Source organism: Pyxicephalus adspersus, chromosome 6 (genome assembly GCF_032062135.1).
Source record: "Pyxicephalus adspersus chromosome 6, UCB_Pads_2.0, whole genome shotgun sequence".
In the NCBI taxonomy this organism is placed as follows: domain Eukaryota; kingdom Metazoa; phylum Chordata; class Amphibia; order Anura; family Pyxicephalidae; genus Pyxicephalus; species Pyxicephalus adspersus.
The window spans coordinates 72336988-72355399 of record NC_092863.1 but is presented as its reverse complement, the minus strand read 5'-3'; the positions used below and the strand labels follow the sequence as shown (position 1 = coordinate 72355399).

The following is an 18412-nucleotide window of genomic DNA, read 5'->3' as shown; positions in this document are numbered from 1 at the left end:
CAAAACCTTTAAATATAGAGACACCCAAAATTTCACACAGATTATATTAAAAGGATTGCAACTTTTTTCTGTATTTTAAGATTCCTGAAAATGATGAAAACTTCACTCTGAAACTTACAAATGTCTATGGAGGTGCAGAGATCAATGGAACAAGGGACACACTTCATTTGACTATATGGAAAAATGATAGCCCAGTGCGATTTGTTCAGAGCTCATACACGGTGCCAGAGACAAATGATGTCATCACCATTCCAGTTCTCAGAGGAAAGGCTCTGACCGGCATGGCTGTTGGTTCTGATGACTCTGAAGTCTTGGTCAACTACAGGATTGTAACAGGAAACTCAACATCAAGTGCTCAACTCCAAAGTGATTTTCTAGACCTCCAGCAAAATAAAACAATTATCTTTCCTCCAAAAGTCCAAGAGATAACTCTTAAATTTCAAATCGTTGATGATCCAAACCCAGAGATAGCAGAGTCCTTTCAGATTCAGTTATTGGAAGATACATTACAAGGCGATGCTGTATTACAAAATCCATGTGTTGTCCATGTTACCATCGAAGCTAATGATAAACCCCATGGAGTTTTATCTATTAATAGTGCCATTTTTGCTCAGACAATTATTATTGATGAAGATCGAGTATCACGGTAAGGCTTGGTAAGGGTTCAAATTAACTGAGATACCTGTGTTTCATCTCTTTGGGTAACTAATAACTGTGAATGTGAATTAATGTAAATGTGAATTTACTACATGCCAATAACAGATCAGTTCTTTTGAGGCTGATATCATTATTTGAGGATAAAGACAGAACAGTGAGTCAGAAGTTAGTAACTCAGTCAACAAGATGATAAGGGGAGGACTCTATTGTTGTAAAGCTGCGTACACACTTGCAATTTTTGTCGTTGGAAAGGATCTTTCACGATCCTTTCCAACGACAAGGGAGTGCACGATGCATGAACGGTGCTGTACATACAGCACCGTTCATGCTCTATGGAGAGGGGAGGGGGAGAGCGACGGAGCGGCACCCTGCTGCGCGCTCTCCCCTTCCCTTTCATTAGGATCGGCTGTCGTCCATCGTCCGTGGATCCGGCAGGTCGGTCGTCCGGACGATGGACGACACCGACTGTACACACGGCAGATTTTCGCCTGATAATTGGCCGATGCCGATTATCGGGCGATAAAAATCTGACGTGTGTACGTAGCTTAACTTGGTATACCTTATCATTGGCAATTATTTATGTGCACTCAAATAAAATTACATTAATTATCTTTAGCACTCCCGGTTTACCTAATTGCTTTGTACTTACTTTTTCACTTTAGATCATGTGGGAAATATTTAGGAACCATGTCCTTTTTTGCCATTTAAGGTAGTTGCTTTAGTTTCCTGTTTTGTGGGTACAACAGGAAATGAAAGCTATTTTCTTCAAAATTGGGAAATTCACCCTTAAACAGTTGTTGCCAATACAGATGTTCCCATTGTAAGATTTTTCCTTACCTCTTGTTCTGGTGACAGCTCAACATGTTGGATTTTCTCTCACTCCTTGTCCTGGTAACAATAGTCATCTGGACAAACATAACTCCATCTAGTGGGGGCACCAACAAAAATGAAAACATGACTGATGTCCTAATCTTTAACATTTTAATTTATACAGTTCATTATTTTTACCTTTGTTGAACCTGTTTACATTTACATCAAGGCTTCTCCAGAATTTAACTTACTGGGGCCATTTCTGTTCATTCCTATGTGTTAGAATTACATAGATCTTTCAAAAAAATTTTCCCAATGAATTTAAACCATATTTCTTTCTAACTTTTCCACTCTACTGGTCTACACCACCTTTTCTATTAGAATCCCATTATGATATATAGTTATGTTCTACAGAAGACATAAAAAACACTTTAATTAAAATGAACCCCTTGGTGTATGTTTAGTACATTAGGTATAATATCTAGTTTGGTTTGTGTGACTCAATAATAAAGACAGTTGTCATCTTGCTTAGGTTTCAATGTAATGCTAAGTTCCTGCTGTTTAGGGCTATCTAGTGTATACAGTGATAATTGCTCAATGACTGGTGGTAATGTACATGCCATTCCTTGGTCGACAACAGTGTATACGGCACCCAGTATTATATGGTGGACAATATAAGACAGTCATTCACTTAGGTAACAACTAGACATACTCTAGAAAGTGCAGAAACTAACACCCCCTTTTAAAAATTACTATGTACTATTACTAAGTGCAATAACCTATAGCAGCAAATCAGGATTCATGGGTTACTGCTCTTAGGAATTAACACCTAGAATATCTTTATCAAAGAAGGCTACAGACTCTAAACTTTGGTTGATTTCTGCAGTTTTACATTGAATTTGTCAGGATCAACAAGTATTTTTGGTACATTGTAAACAGATATAACAAAACCCCTTCAATGGAATATTTATCAAACTAAGCAGCAGTCATGGAGCATATAAGACAGTATATATAGTTTAATTATACAAATTGTGCTCTAAAAATCTGTTTTCGTCTTTACTGTCTAGATATGAAGGAATAAACATTGTGAGGAATGGAGGCACACATGGAAATGTCTCAGTGAGCTGGATCATTAAACGTAACAGCAAGGATCCCTCCCATGTCACTTCTGATATCGTGCCGGACTCTGGAGTGCTCCGATTCTCCCAGGGGGAGATGATGGCAGCTATTCCTCTTACAGTGGTAGGAGATGATGAGCCTGAAGAGGCTGAAGCATACCTTTTACAGATTTTACCAAATACTGTACAAGGTGGAGCTGATGTTGGCACACATACAGAGGTTTGTTCTTTACTATTTTTATGCAAATGTCTGAATTAGGTAGGTGAGAAGTCAGTCAGGTTAAAGGAAGTAGATAAGATCTCAGATAGGATGAAAGAAGTATGTAAGATATCACAGTAAAAAGTACAGGAGATATCACACAGGTTGAAGGGGGTAGACATGATGCTACATGTATTGAAAGAAATGAGATGTCACAGGGTTTGAAGAAGTAGGTGAGATGTCACTCAGGTTTAAGGAAGTAGGTGGCATGACACACAGATTGAAGAATGTAGGTATGATATCACAAAGTTTGAGAGGAACTATGGGCTACATACAGTGGAGCCATTTCTTGCTTACAATGTCCTAATAATATTTGTTTAGGTAGCACCAGCATTTGAAAAGAATATAGGATAAAATGATCTAGTGGGCCTGATTTATCAAAGTTCTCCAAGACTTGAAAAGTTACACTTTCTTTGGTGAACCTGGGTAACCCAGCAAACCTGGAATGGATTTCTTAAAAGTCATTTGCTGGTTGTTGCAAATGTTCTCAATCCTGGACCAGATCCATTCCAGGTTTGCTGGATTACTGTGGTTCACATGTGAAGTGTATCTTCTCCAGTCTTGGAGAGCTTTATGAAATCAGGCCTAATATGTCAATTTTATTTAGGTAACTCTAATAGGATAGATCACAGTGATCTGCTTGTCCTCCCCTCTTGCATAGAACTGTCTGTACAGCGCTTGTTTGTTCTTCTGTCCATGGAAATAATCACAAATGATTTTCAGTGGCCATAATTAAATTTAGTTTCAACGCTTCACTATAGATTCATCACTAGAACCCATTGTATGGATACATCCAAGATAGTAGATGATAAATTAGGTGGTACCAGTATCAACAAAAAGTGAATACCATGCAAAACAAACCAGATAGATACAGTATATTTGATAATGTGATCATATACAACTTTATACAGCTAATAGAACAGCTGTATTCAGTGGTGTCCAATTATTATGGACTTTTTGCTTTTGGTTTGTTAGTTTAAAAGTGTGATTACAGGTAAACATCTAAATATAGGGTTAATTTATATATATATATTAACTGATTGATTGGTAGAATATTTGCTTCTTTCTGCACCTAAAATATACTTGTTGGATTGCAATGATCATCACAATGCTAAATTCATCCCTTCCCCTTCTGTAACAACCTAAACACCTTCTTTTCAGCTCTTAGTGATCAAAAACATGTTTAACCTCCCTATATATGTGAAAAAAGTTGCTAAAAGAGTCACACTCGGGGTAGGTAAACCTATGAGAGGTAATAGTAAGTACAGCCTTACCTGATCCGCCGTCATCCTGCTCCGGCCATCGCCGCGATCTCCGTCTTCTTCCTCCTTCCTTCCTTCTTCTGCACCCGATGAGTCACCGGGGAGTTCCCAGACATGTCGGTCGGCGGGAAATGCAAAATCCATTTGTATTGCATTCAATACAAAATAACTGTATTGAATGCAATACATTGTATTTATATGTGTAAAAGCAGTACATTGTTTTCAAGAACATTATTTTACAGTTTATATATTAGTATGAGTATAATATGTATTTAAAAAAAAATTTAAAAAACATATATTTTTTTTTTTAAATATATAGAGTACAATGTATTGTTTTTACATGATTTTGTGTTTCAAACTTTGTTATACTCATACTATTATAATATACTATAAAAACATTTTTAATGAAAAACAATGTACCGCTTTTAGACATTAAAAACCAGAAAGAAATGAACCGCTAGGGAGGTTAACTGACATTACTTTCAATGCAATAAGAACTAATTGTATGTATCTACCAACCCTTCCTAATACCTGCTGTGCATGAGATTGTGGGAAAATATTATAAAGTATTTAAAAATTATGTAATGATACATTAGAATATAAAAAGATTAATAAGGGTGATCTGGAGAATTCCTTTAAGAGAAAACTAGTTGAAATTGTTTTTGCTTTGGGGGTTTTATGGGTAGAATTGTTAACCTTTGCATATTCTGGTCTCACTGTACAAAATTTGTGTTGCAGCTTGTATTCTACATTCAGGACAGTGATGATGTATATGGGCTAATTCAACTTCATGCTATAGAAAGGCAGAAAATTGTGAGCACTCGGCAAGGGCGATATCTGACCTTGAGTTTTGTGAGACAAGGTGGAACCAAAGGAGACGTTAAATTGATTTATACCGCAATGTATATCCCAGCTGGTCCAGTGGATCCTGAGAGAGCTAAAGAAGGAGTTCTTAATGTGTCATTGAAAAACAATGTTACTTTTCTGGAGAATAATTCAGTTATTACTGTAAATCTGTCCATAAGGAATGATGCCTTTCTTCAGAATGGAGCTCATTTTTATATACAGGTACACTGCCATGATACTAATTGATTTTTCTCTTTCACGGTAAACATGTGTTATATGTTTGACAATTTAAAACATGGATTCTAAAGTTAGGCAACATTCACAATCAAAGAACATAAATTAAAAAAAATATATTTACACCAAACAGTATTTCTAGATTAGTTGCATGTCATTTAATGCTATGAAATAAATGTGCCATTGTATACAAAAATGTCACCGAACATTTTTACTTTGTTTGGTAGAGGAAGCCTGGTGGCAACCCTGATTATACCATTCATGTGGACAGCATAGCCTTGCTTCCTAATTATTATAAGAATATTATTTTAGACTTGTGTTTAAAACTGAATAAACAATAACAACAAGAATGTAAATGCAACTTTAATGTCATGCTGAATTCACACCGTTTTACAATTTATCACATCATATAGATATCGATTTATGGCAGTAAGGTAAAACAGTTACAGAGTAGCTGGAAGAACATTAAAAATAACTATTAACTTTTATTTGTAAATTCCAGTTTGTTTGACAGTGTTGAGAAGTTGGAGGTAAGAAAATGCAAAAAAAATACAAATTATAATTGAATAAATCAAAAAAAAATTAATTAAAAAAAAACACGTAAGCCTTGAGACAGTGAGGCCTGATTTATTAAAGCTCTCCAAGACTGGAGAAGATATACTATCATGGAAGAACTTTTTTAGTCCTAGACCAGATACTTTTCAGGTTAGCTGTATCACCCAGGTTTTCTTTCAATAGTCTTTCTTCCCCAGTCTTGGTGAGCTTTAATAAATCAGGCCCAATATATAGACTTTGTTGACAGCTGTGGAAAGAAATTATCTGACCTGGAGGACCTTGATCATTATTCACTGACAAATAGCGGTCACTGTCACTATTTCTGTGGGATACAGGGGTACTCACAAACCTTAGATGACCATATCCTTTTGGAAAGATTAGTGGATGTTCGGTGGATCCAGTTGATCAAAGTAGATTGCCACTCTTGGGCTGTTAGCCAAGCTGAATATGTTTTCATTTTGTTTATTCATCCATACATTGGAGCATAGGTTTGCATGTGCATGAAACTAAAAGTATGGGAAAGGTTTAGCTGAGCCGATTGTTTCTAAATAACTAGCAGCCATTAAAAGTTTTTGTCCTACCTAAATGTTTAAGTTGATCCAGAATCAATATAAACATGTACAACAAGAGCTTACCAATAAATACAAATCTGTTTGTTTAAAACAAAAGCATTTAAACAAAGGATTTCCCCTATGAAAAGAAAACATACTTGCTGAAGAAAGAGCAGGTTGGCATCTTTTGGGTAATTCTTGATGTGTGATTTTTCTGGTAGGTGGCTGGCTGCATTCCCAGAAAGGCCTTAATTTAACTTGTACAGAGAAAACGAACCCTTTCCTTATATTAGAAGTCTTCTTTATCCACCAACCCGCCTTGCCTGGACAATCAAGCCAAAAGATCAATGTTAAGAGAAGAAAAAAGCAGCCAAAGTGTTAACAAGCAAACTAGGACTTTTGTTGTACTACACAGCTTAGTACAAGAGATTTTGAAAAACTTCCAATATATTTTACACTGAACACAAAGAACAACGTAGAATGAGCCACTGTTCAATTCAAAGATGTCTGAAATACGCCAGGAAGGGTAAAATCTTTGAAATACTGAAGTGAAATAAAAAAAAACAATGGTACATTTTTAAAAAATAACTACACTATTGTGATCCTACATAACTTCTTAGGGTGATAAGCTTCCTGCCAAAAGCAAACTACATCTCTAATGTGCAGAGTAGGAATCTAAAGACAACTGACGCTTACAAAGTGGTGGAGGGCTATAAAATGATAAATCAGTGCTTTCAAATGCTTCTAAATTTCACTATTCATTTTATTTTTAACAAATGTAAATGGAACACAAGTGAAGGCTAAACAGGAGCTTGAAGAAAAAGAAACACTTCAGATAGATCTCCTTATAGGTTGGTCACGTATGCACAGCAAATCTAAGTTATTACAAGGGTCTAATAGAAAGTATAACTGTCACATTGGTATTGGTGTATTGGTTACTGTGGTGGGTTGCTTTCACAAATATTATCTGTATGTAAAACATATCCTTAGCAATCGTGTTTACTTAGTGGTGTCAAACATTTTGTTTTATAGAGACAGTTTATAAAATACAATATCCAGGTATATCATATAATTTGTGTTCATGTTAATTGATTTTATTAATACTATTTTCTATTATTATTATTATGATCTTTAATTTACAAAGTGCCAAAATTATACACAGTGCTGTTAAATAGAAGGGGGAGGGGGGAGGTATGGTGTAACAAATGACAAAATATTTTTGTTACCTATGAAAGTCTTGTCAGTTCTACCATTGTGACAAAAATGGCATTTGTACTTACATATTTACATGAAATATAATTTTTTTTTTTTCTATTTCAGCTTGAATCTTGTGAATTGTTGAGACCCATCCCCTTAGTACCACCTATAAGCCCCCGACTTGGTCCTTTCCAAAATGTAACATTAAAAGTTACCTCAGACATTGCAAATGGAGAAATTGGTTTCACAACAAATCGGCCATACATTGTGTCAGAGCCAGAGAATGTTTCCTCTGAAATGGTAAGCCAATGTTCTAATGTATTTGTCAGATCCTCTCAACCTTTTTACCCTAGATGAATCCTTATGTTAAGTCTCATTGCACCCCTGCTAAAATAAGTTAATTGGAAAAATGCTCTTTACCATGGTGGGTATTGTGAAGAATGTCCCCCTTACCATGGTTGGTTGGATGCAGTCCTTATGGATAGGTAAAAATATGATTGGGGTCATGCTCGTCTTAAAAGTTCCCCTTGATGAAAATGAAAGCCCCCACTGCAAGGGTAGTTTTGTGTCTTTGGGGTTAGGTTTAAATAATTAAAAGTATTAATTGATTGGTACTGTGTTGTAAATGGCAACAAACTAAAAAAACGTTATAAGAACTTTCACAGACAACTCATTATCAGTGCCTAGAAATACAACGGTAATATACTTTATCTGCATGTTTCAGGTGGCGCTTCAGGTGGTTTTGCAGTGGCATTTTAACATTGCAGCCTTTCTTTTGTTTTAGTATTTACTATTATAGGACAGAAGGTAATGAGAAATCCTTTTTTTCCAGTTGCCACCAGAACAGAAATGGGGATTCAAATGGGGATTTCAATGACTTTCAGTTTTGTTTGTGTCCCCAGGTCAAAAAGTTGAGGATGATTTCCACAATGGCACACAGCAAATAAAAAGAAAAACTGCTATATTATCCAAATAAAAAATTAATTTTCAATACTTTCAGGTATCAATAGATCTTCATCGTGATGGAACTGGAGAAGATGCCATTGTCTACTGGAGTCTAAAACCTTCTGGTCCCAATGCAAATGACATCACTTTCGGTGACCTAAGTCCTTTCAATGGTTCTGTGACTTTTTTTTCTGGACAAAGTGACACAGTGATAATTATCACAATTAAAGCTGACGAAATACCTGAACTTAATGAAACTGTCATCATATCTTTAGACAGGTATGTCTTCGTTATCGTTATCCTGCACTCGTATTTACCACATATAAAATAACAAACTAGAAAGGTAAAAAAACTGTTATAGGTAAATGTACCCAAACTGATTGTACAGAACAAAAAAGTAAACACTCTTCAATGGCTCCCAACTGCTCATTTGCTTGATAGCCACCACACAAGTCAAAATAAAATCACTATGGTGAAAGCTGCCAGCCAGTAGAGGGAACACAGCATATAAAACTTACACAAAATGAAGTGTGTGCAGATGCAGAGACTTAAGCAACAACATTATCAAATATCAGTAAATCATAGCATGTTTATACTTTTACCTCATAAAAATAGGTGGTACCCTGACTAGACAAAGGTAATGTTTACAGTAAATGTCCATTTAAAATCTATAAAACACCGCTAACAAACTATCCCTGTTTGAAAATAAAAAATACATTATATGATTAGTGAACTGGAATTTTTATATGAGACACAAATTACACAAAGTTTAGAAGCCTAACATTAAAACATACGAGCCTTCAGTCTTTTGAGCCACCAAGATGTTTTAGTAACCAACCAATAGAAAAGGTTCACAAAAACAAGGCAATTACTACCCTCTCAAACACAATGGCTACCTGAGATTTGACTGCCTGCCATTTTATTATATTATCATTACTTATATCACTAATGGTGTGTGTATACATAGAAATAGAAACTGAAAACCCTAAATTTAGTTCTACACTAGAGTCATTTAAACACATTTCATTGATTTAAATCCTCAAGAAGCTAAACTGATAAGGATAGCCTTCTCTTACTGGTGTCCTGTTTAATAGTCTGAAAAGTCTGAAACCATTAGTATATAAGCAACATTTTTGGTCATACTAAACTGAATACACCTGGGAATTATTAGTTGTCCAAATAAACCTGTTTTACAGAATTCAATGTATCTTCTGCATTGACGTGATAGGGTCATTTTCTGACTCTTACACATCCTATTAAATTTACTGTTGGCCGTTTGAAAAAGATCCTAGCCCTTGAGGGCTGCAGTTGGAAAGTCATGTTTGAGATGAAGGCCATCTCAGTGTTAAAGTGAATGTAATAATCCCCTCATTTGATCATTGATAGACTAATTCATTAAATGGTAATACATTTTAATAACCCATTAGGTAGTGGTATGGAGTTTGACCATACACCACTCCTGTCAGTAGTTGGGAGACAGACTAAAGTTCATTTACACATACATCATATATTAGAAGTAGTTTCTAAAGATAACATTTAAAAAGCCTTAAAAATTGTTTTATTGCCAAATGTTAAATATTCTTCTGGTCCATGTCATGTAATCATTGCTACGTATCTTTAAACCAACTGCATTTTTAACAAAGGTGCTTGGAATATTAAAGTAGTATAGAAGGTATCTCCATTTCAGGTATGACCGACAATGATTAATTTGTCATGACTGCATGGACATTTTTCTAGCTATGTTTTAGAATCTTGTTTGCAGTGGGTAAAAATGAAATGTAAAGGGCAATATTGGTTCTCAATTTATGATTTATGGAAGGATTATTGGAAGTGTTGACTCCAGGGGGGTTCCAAACATGTAACCAGAAGTTTATTTAGTTTATTAAAAATGTTTTGTTTGACTAGTTTTCCAACTTCTGCCATCCCGTCAATATTCTGAACCTTGATTATTACAGCCGTCATAGTATGAGTGGTACACATACATGTAATTTATCTATTTGTTAATCTTCTGCCTGTCAAGCTTCACCACATGTCACATAAGGAATTGTCTAAACCATTCGGAAGTAAACATAAAAAATAAAAAGGTGGCGTTTACATTTAATTTAATGTACCGTATAAATGTATCTGAAACAAAACCAGTTTGTGTAACGCACAAAAACATGTGGCACACTGTCCTTAAATAAATGCTATGAATCTCAGTGATAAACAATGATGGTTCCATGCTAATAATATACAAGAACTGAAATTGTCTGAGTTTGTATTTGACATAAATTTGAGATTCTTCTTAGGTCATTAGTGGTTCATTTACAGGTCCATATGACCAGCATTTAAGCTCCTTCTATCCAGCATTTGATGACTGGGGAGATTCACCTTATTTTTTTCCTTGTGGGAATTTGCACAGGGACAGAAAGTAAATGGGAATTCAAATGCTATAGCCATCACCAGAACAGGAATAGATGCAAAAATTTCTATCCATGTGCTCTCCGAAGGAGTTACAGTAGGGTTAAGTGTCTGCAGCGAGGGCTAGCTAGGTAATGTGTGGGGACAGCTGCACAGTAACGTACCACATCCCTTCAGTGGATTTATTTTAGAAGTTTCTTTTCATAGGTTGTGTCTCTGGGACAGAAAACAATGGAAATCCCTTTAATACAACACAGAAAGCAACCTTTCTCTACCAAAAACAAAAAAACAGAGTTTGTTATGTATACCTTAAGTAATGAGATTGCAGACAACAACAATTTTTGGGTGGTGCACTTTTACACGAATATCTAATCTATATATTGGACACAACTTTAAATTTACTTCAGAAATCAAATATGCTTGCTGCAAGTAGACTATGCCTTTTCACAGGTACATAAAGATAAAACTAAAGCAGTGCTTGGTCTTATTTGAAGCTCCACAGGATTTGCTTAGCAGCCACAGATTGGAGCTTGGCAGCAGAAGTACAGGAAGAAGGCTGGCAGGAGATGTTGTAAATGGTTCATGACATGCTGTTTGGTGGAGGGGTCATTCCTCATTAGAGAGGACTGACATTTCTCTAAAGGCTTTGTAAACAGGGCAGCACCCAACAAATAGAGCTCCCATAAAGTCAGCAGTGTTATGTGTGTTGAAAGAATAAAAGTGTCTTTTTACTCGTAGCCTGTTTATTGAGGTTTTGGCAGAATGTTCCCTCAATCCCTTACTCTTCCTCCCAACTCCTTTCCTGTTTTGCCAGGGTAGAAACAGAAAGATTTGTGGTTTACATTGGGTAAGTGTAACAACCTGTGTGAACTGAGTGAAGAATGACCGAGACTTTTTTGTGTTGGCTTCTAATGGGTAATACATATGCATGAAGAAAATGAAATGTACTTCTTTGGATGTCTATCAGTGTGATCACTTACTTGCATGTGCTTCTTATGGTGATATATTTTGTTCAGTAAAAAAGCATATCTCCCATAGTATATATATATATATATATATATATATATACCTATATATGAGTCAAATGGAATGAAATTTTGTTGTGATGAAGTTCACTATATTCTAGTTGGCTACCATCTTTTCTTCTGTAAGACAAGTCCAGAATGATATGTTTGTGAAACTTGAAACCTAATTAGTTTTTATAGCTTGGTGGTGCTTTTTTGTTTTTAAGGGTTTATTCTGACTGGTCTGAGATTATTCTACTATCAGGTGTAAATTTACATATGAGGTTCATCCGCCACCTTTGCTGGGGTTTTCTCTAGGCGATCCATGCTCTTCCTACAATTCAAAAACACATTGCTAGTTTAAATGGCTCTTCACTGGGCCTAGAATGTGTCCATGATGGTTGTCCATGGTAGAAGCAATAGACTGTAAACTTATATAGGGGCCTTTTCTAATGCAAATGATTTAATATTCTCGGTAAAACTCATAATTTTAATGAAAAAAGGTAAACTCAATAATGTTTTTTCTTTTGATCCCAATTACAGCTAAACCTTGTTTTTGGTTTAGGTGGAATAATAATATATTTTAAATTCTCTGCTCTCTTTAATGTTTTTGATTTTTATGGTAATGCAGTGTTTTTATTTAATCGTTGTTTAACTGTATATATACATTTTATTATACATACATTATATATATTTATACATATACAATATAAAGTTATAGGTATCCCAGCTAGAAGGAACCTTAAACAAAGCTTATGCAAGAAAAGATTTTCTGTTTCTTTATAATCTACATTTTAGTACAGTCAGCAAGAAATCACTCATATGTATATATAAAAACAAAGTTTGTTTACATGCAACATACTATACAACAAGAACCTGCAAACTTTATTGTAATACAAAACATTGTATAGTGATACAAAATGTACTAATTGTGTATAAAAATGTTGCATAACTGGTTTTAGGCATTTAAGTAGCTATTTGTTAGATTGAACCTGATTTATTGGTAACAACAACACTGAAGTGCCGGCAAGTACCAGTTTGAGCATTCATCTTGCTCCCTGTGTCAGCCCTTAGATCTTAGGACCAGACTCTACATGGAGCCTCCAGATCTGTCCTAATTGATATTAAATCCAATCTCTTTTTATTTAATTTTCAAAGATCAGAACTTCAGTGGCCAGTAGAACTTCAAGATCACATAACCATATTATTCATCATATACAAGCAAAGTTGTTTAGCAATCTAAATTTCTTATTAGATCCAGGAGAACCTTGGAACTTGTTAAAATATATCTCAACCCCAATTCAATGTAACATATTGCAGGTTACCAGTCCTCAGATGCTCTATTCTTTTTTTCAGACTTTCTTTATTTTCACCTTGTAATCTTGCAGATAAGACTTTAAACATAGTAATAGAGTAACATAGCAATGGCGATGAACAAATGCAAACACCATTATTCAAAACTATTACAAGGTAGATTATTAGGAATAGAAGTTTACATAATAAACATAAGGCTGTCTATTCTTTCTTATCAGTTAACTCGAAGTAATAAGGACACTGCTTTTCTGGCAAGATCAACAGGTATTTTCTGTACTTGCCTAAAATGTTTTTAGCCTAAATAAATGCAGCTACAGCATCTAAGGAGTGGTAAACATCGGTAAAATGTGTGGCTACAGCCAAGATTGTGTTATCTTGAAAAATCAGACATCCTGGTATTTTTCCCCTTTATTATTTATGATTTCACAGTATTTATATAGCTCTTACATATTACACAGCACTTTACAAGGTCCATAGTCATGTCATTAGCTGTCCTCAAAGGGGCTCACAATCTAATGTCCCTACCATAGTCCTATGTCAATAACACAGTCTAAGGTCAATTTTGGGGGATGTCAATTAACACATACCCATGTTTTCGGAAGCCCATGCAAACACCTGCAAACTCCATGCAGATATTGTCCTGGCTGAGATTCGAACCTAATGTAGCAAAGCCCAGAGTGCTAACCTCTAAGCCACTGTTCTGCCTGGAGGAAAAAAACCTTGGTGCTGTATAGTTTTTACTGATTTACAAATGCTAAAACAGTTACAATGCATGATCCTAAGCCAGTAAATACTTCATCTTCTAGTGTCATCATGGCATTAACCCATGCAGCTCTGAGTTTAGAGTTTTTTCACTCAACTCAAAAAAAACATGAAATAACTTTATTAAATGATGATGATGCATAATGCTAAGGAATTTAGCCTTTATTCCCTTATAACCAAATGCATTTGATGCATTATTACAGAACACTGAGGTTTCACCGCTGTTTTCTCCATACAATACAAATCGTATTCTGGGCATGTTGACCCTTTACTTTACTGTTTTCTGGGTCAAGCCATATTGTCTCTTTAGGATCAGTATTATTTGGTTTGCCATTATTCTGTTACTTAATTTTCAATAATAATAGATGATACTGTTGTTTATTTTTAAATATCTATAGAACTAACTATGATTTTTTAAACCATTTAAGGGTCAGTGCAGAGAATCAAGTTATCAAGTCTGGATTTACAAGCTGTGAGCTCACTATACTAGGAAATGATGATCCTGGAGGGGTGTTTGGCTTTTCCCAATTCTTCAGAGGCCCTTATAGTGTGAAAGTAAGTATAGTAAATATGTAACCTGTACATGTCATTCACGCCTCTGTATATTAGTATAGCAAATGTCAAAAAAACTCCCATAAATTAGGTAATGGTGCTTATGAGCTATGTCACGTGGTCTAAAGCCTTGCAAAGATCAGATGGTCTCATGCTATCAGGAACATTAAAGTGATTTACTAAAGATGGTTGGACTGTTCACATAACAAAGTAAATTACTATATCACTCTGCAATGGATAGTTCACTTAGGTTAGTAAAGGAGATGAAGCTGTACTGACATCAACCATTATTACTATAATTTTTTATTAAACAGGGTTTATATAGTGCCAACATTTTAAGCAGCAGTGTACATTAAATAGGGGTTGCAGTTGACAGAAAGATACACACAGTGACATAGGAGGAGGAGAGGACCCTGCCCAAAAGAGCTTACAACCTAGAACCACCATCTAATCCTATTTTTGTTTAGGACAAAAATCCTTTCAAAGGCGATAATTTACTTTGGTAAGTTACTAGCTAATGTTTCTTGAAAAATCCATTCTGTTTTAAAAGGATCTAGTATGTTCTAGGTTATACTAACTCCATGTCTTCCTTCTGTGCTCCTGTGATATCTGCCATGCTACCTTCTACTACAAGTACTACAAATGAGCATACCAAAATACTTTGCATAGACATGTTCAATTGTTATCACAATCAGTAAACTACCTCATAATGTTCTAATAAGCAATCACGGGTGTGCATGACTACAGACAGAATGTGGCTGCAAAGAAACAGAATTAAATCAGTAGTATAGCAGTTGTATGCGACTATATCTAATTTATACAGTACATAGTTCTGTACTCCAAAAAAAATAGTCAAATATCACATTTTGCCAGTTCACTCATTCAGATCATATACAAACAATTACTATAGTTTAGGCTGCATCAAACATCATTGATTAACAGTAGGAATACAATACCTACACCTTTTGCACAAGCAGCTCACATTTTTTATCTTATTTGTGCTCATCACATCTTAATAAGAAATAATTACCATGACATATCAATATTTTATGTATGTGTGTTTATGTTGGATTAAATAATTCTGACATTGTAAGAAAGTGTATTGTATGTTTATGATCCCTAGGAAGGGGATTCGGTTGAGCTCAGAATTTCCCGATCCAGAGGTGCTCTTGTCAAACAATTCCTGCGTTACACCATCGAGCCAAAGGACAACAACGAATTCTATGGAAATACAGGCATCCTGGAGTTTCAGACTGGTGAAAAAGAGATTGTAATTACATTGTTAACAAGGATGGATGGGATACCAGAGGTATTAGACGTTTTTACTCACTGGCTACCCTTCTGAAGGCTTTGTGCTGAGGTTAACTTTGTGCACAACTAACACTTAAAAAGCTGAAGGAATGGTCGTATACACAGCCATGACCTACAAAGGGAACTATACATGATTAAGTGGTTATTAAGAAGCTGTGAACCACTATTCAGATTACAGAGGATTGATAATAGTGTGAAAATCATCTGACACCTATTTAGCATAAAGCACCAATCATTTGCCAATTACACCACTTTGCAATGCACAGAGCTGAGGCTGAGACTCTGGACCCTTTTGTTGCTGGATTCTCCTAGAACATGTGAGATGCATGCGAATTTAAGCCAGAGTGTATTTCACTGTCTTTGTTGTTAGGGCTTTCAGATAACTACTGCAACCAAATTTAAAGCTCATTAGTCACAATTCTACAAAACATCTTGCGGGATGATTTAGGGATGATGCTGCATTATATACTATGTAAATAAATATATATATATATATGTGTGTAGAACACAGGTAACCAACCAATGTGTTTTGGATTGTGTGAGTAGACTCACAAGCATTTTCTACACTCAAGGTTTACCCTAAAGTAAAACTGTGTCCCCCAATATACCCCCCATTTAAGTGCTGCACTCACAATTTTCTTTTAGAACCATTGCAAATTCCACAAATACCTGTTGACCTTGACATGTTGTCTGCCTAATGCAGCTTCCTGTGCTGTTGAGGTAATGATGCTGTACTGCTCCTAAAATTCAGAGCAGAGTTGCCAATTTTATGTAGGCTGTGCCTGCCTGCACTACACTGGGATGAAAAAAAAATGTTGCACTGCCTCTGTACAAACCCTCCTACTGTGCACTACAGTGTCTGGTAGGTAGGGATAACTAGTAGTTAGTCTAACAGGAACCTTTAGTTGTACTATAAACATTCTAATTAGATAGAACATTTTACTAAAATTAACCTATTATGCAGAACTCAGCAACTGTATTTAGTCTAATAATAAATATTTATTACTTACAAAAGTTTTTTTGCTTTATTTCAGCTGGATGAGATGTACTCTGTGGTGCTCAGCCCTCACGGGGAGTTTCCTATCACATTGGGAGATGCTACTAGAGTTAACATTACTATTTTAAAAAATGATGACCCCCATGGAGTTATTGAATTTGTAACTGCAGGACAAGTGGAAACCATAAATGAAAGCAAAGGGGATGACATTAACACTGGTAACCATATAGATTTTAATTCAGTTTAATTCCGAAAGCAGCAATATTTTATGCAGAAGTTTTAGATTGTAATAAAGGGATGAATAGAGCAAGTTATATGGATGCTGAAATCTGCAACAGAACTGACAGTATTTGATACCTTATTTAGCCATTTTTTGGTCAGCTTAATAGTTAATTTTGCTTAATGACTGAATAGCTTAGCAAGCTGTGACTTAGGAGAATTACCAGTTTTCATTATCAGTTTGGATGATGCCAGTTTAACATATGGTCTTGCAGTTTTTCGGGCTAGTATTTATGAGTAACTTGTAGAAATAGAATGCATTTCTTATGTTAACTTTTCTATATTACACAACAACATAGAAAAGAAGAAAAACATTTAAAATAAAGATTAAATGTTCATGCAAAGATTAAATAAATAACAACTTAATATTTTAATATCATCTTATATTATGCCAAATATGAACATCATATGCCAATGTCTGCCTGAAATGTGTGTCAAAGTGAGATCTACTTGTGTACCCACCATGACACCCAGTGAGTTTCATTGTATCTGGAGTTGTTTTGTTTCAGACCCCCACCCCAGGAATCCTACTCATAGAGTTCAATGCCCCTTACAAGATGAAGGTTATAGTGTCATTGTAGCCTCTATTGAAACTGAGACCAAACACTGTTAGGCCAACTGGAACTGATGCAGAATCTCATGTATGTCCACACAATAAGTGAGAGTTATTGCTTTGTATTCCAGAATGACTGCGTATTTCTACATCTGTCTCAAATACAATTATCACATTGAATGCTACTTACTACCGTAGGCTCTACAGCTATTGTTAAATACAGCTGAAGCATTATTCATTGCTTTAGTCAAAGTGCAAATGCAGTATTAATCAGTTAAATACTATTATACAGTGAACCAGAGACTGAAAGCATTGCTCCAGTTAAAATATGCACCACTCCAACTCTACAATGTTTATTCCAGAGGACTTGAATTAAAAACACCAGGCACACTAACGGGAAAGGTAATCGATTGTTTAAAACATTGTAATTGTTGCATCAGTTTCTATATCATTACATCAGAAGCAGCCTGAACAGTTATCTTGAATACCAGAACCTAACTGTCAAAACAATACCTTACAAAAAAACTACACAAATATTTTTAGAAAAAAAATGTATTTCAATTAATAAGCAAAATACATAAAAACGTAGAATATATAAAACCAATCTCTGGGCAAAAACCTTTCTCTTCTACTACCATTACCACAACCCTCCCCTTCCAGTCCACCACTCTCACACCTATTGAACATTATTATTTATTACCTTTGGTAGTAGTTTAACCACCTGGCCGGTAAACCCGACCTTGGTACGGGGTAATAACACTTGCAAAAAGTGTTAAACCCGTACTTTTTACAGGTGGTTAACAAAC

At 35.3% G+C, this 18412-nt stretch overlaps 1 protein-coding gene across 1 annotated transcript in view; it reads left to right on the top strand.

Annotated features, from left to right (window-relative positions):
- ADGRV1 (adhesion G protein-coupled receptor V1) overlaps positions 1–18412 on the top strand; it is a 214350-nt gene that overhangs the window by 28368 nt on the left and 167570 nt on the right. The window contains exons 8-15 of the mRNA XM_072413958.1: positions 81–646; positions 2535–2805; positions 4845–5174; positions 7613–7789; positions 8490–8713; positions 14343–14469; positions 15590–15775; positions 16812–16992. Coding sequence (XP_072270059.1) covers positions 81–646; positions 2535–2805; positions 4845–5174; positions 7613–7789; positions 8490–8713; positions 14343–14469; positions 15590–15775; positions 16812–16992 — 2062 coding nt within the window. The remainder of the gene's footprint in view (positions 1–80; positions 647–2534; positions 2806–4844; positions 5175–7612; positions 7790–8489; positions 8714–14342; positions 14470–15589; positions 15776–16811; positions 16993–18412) is intronic.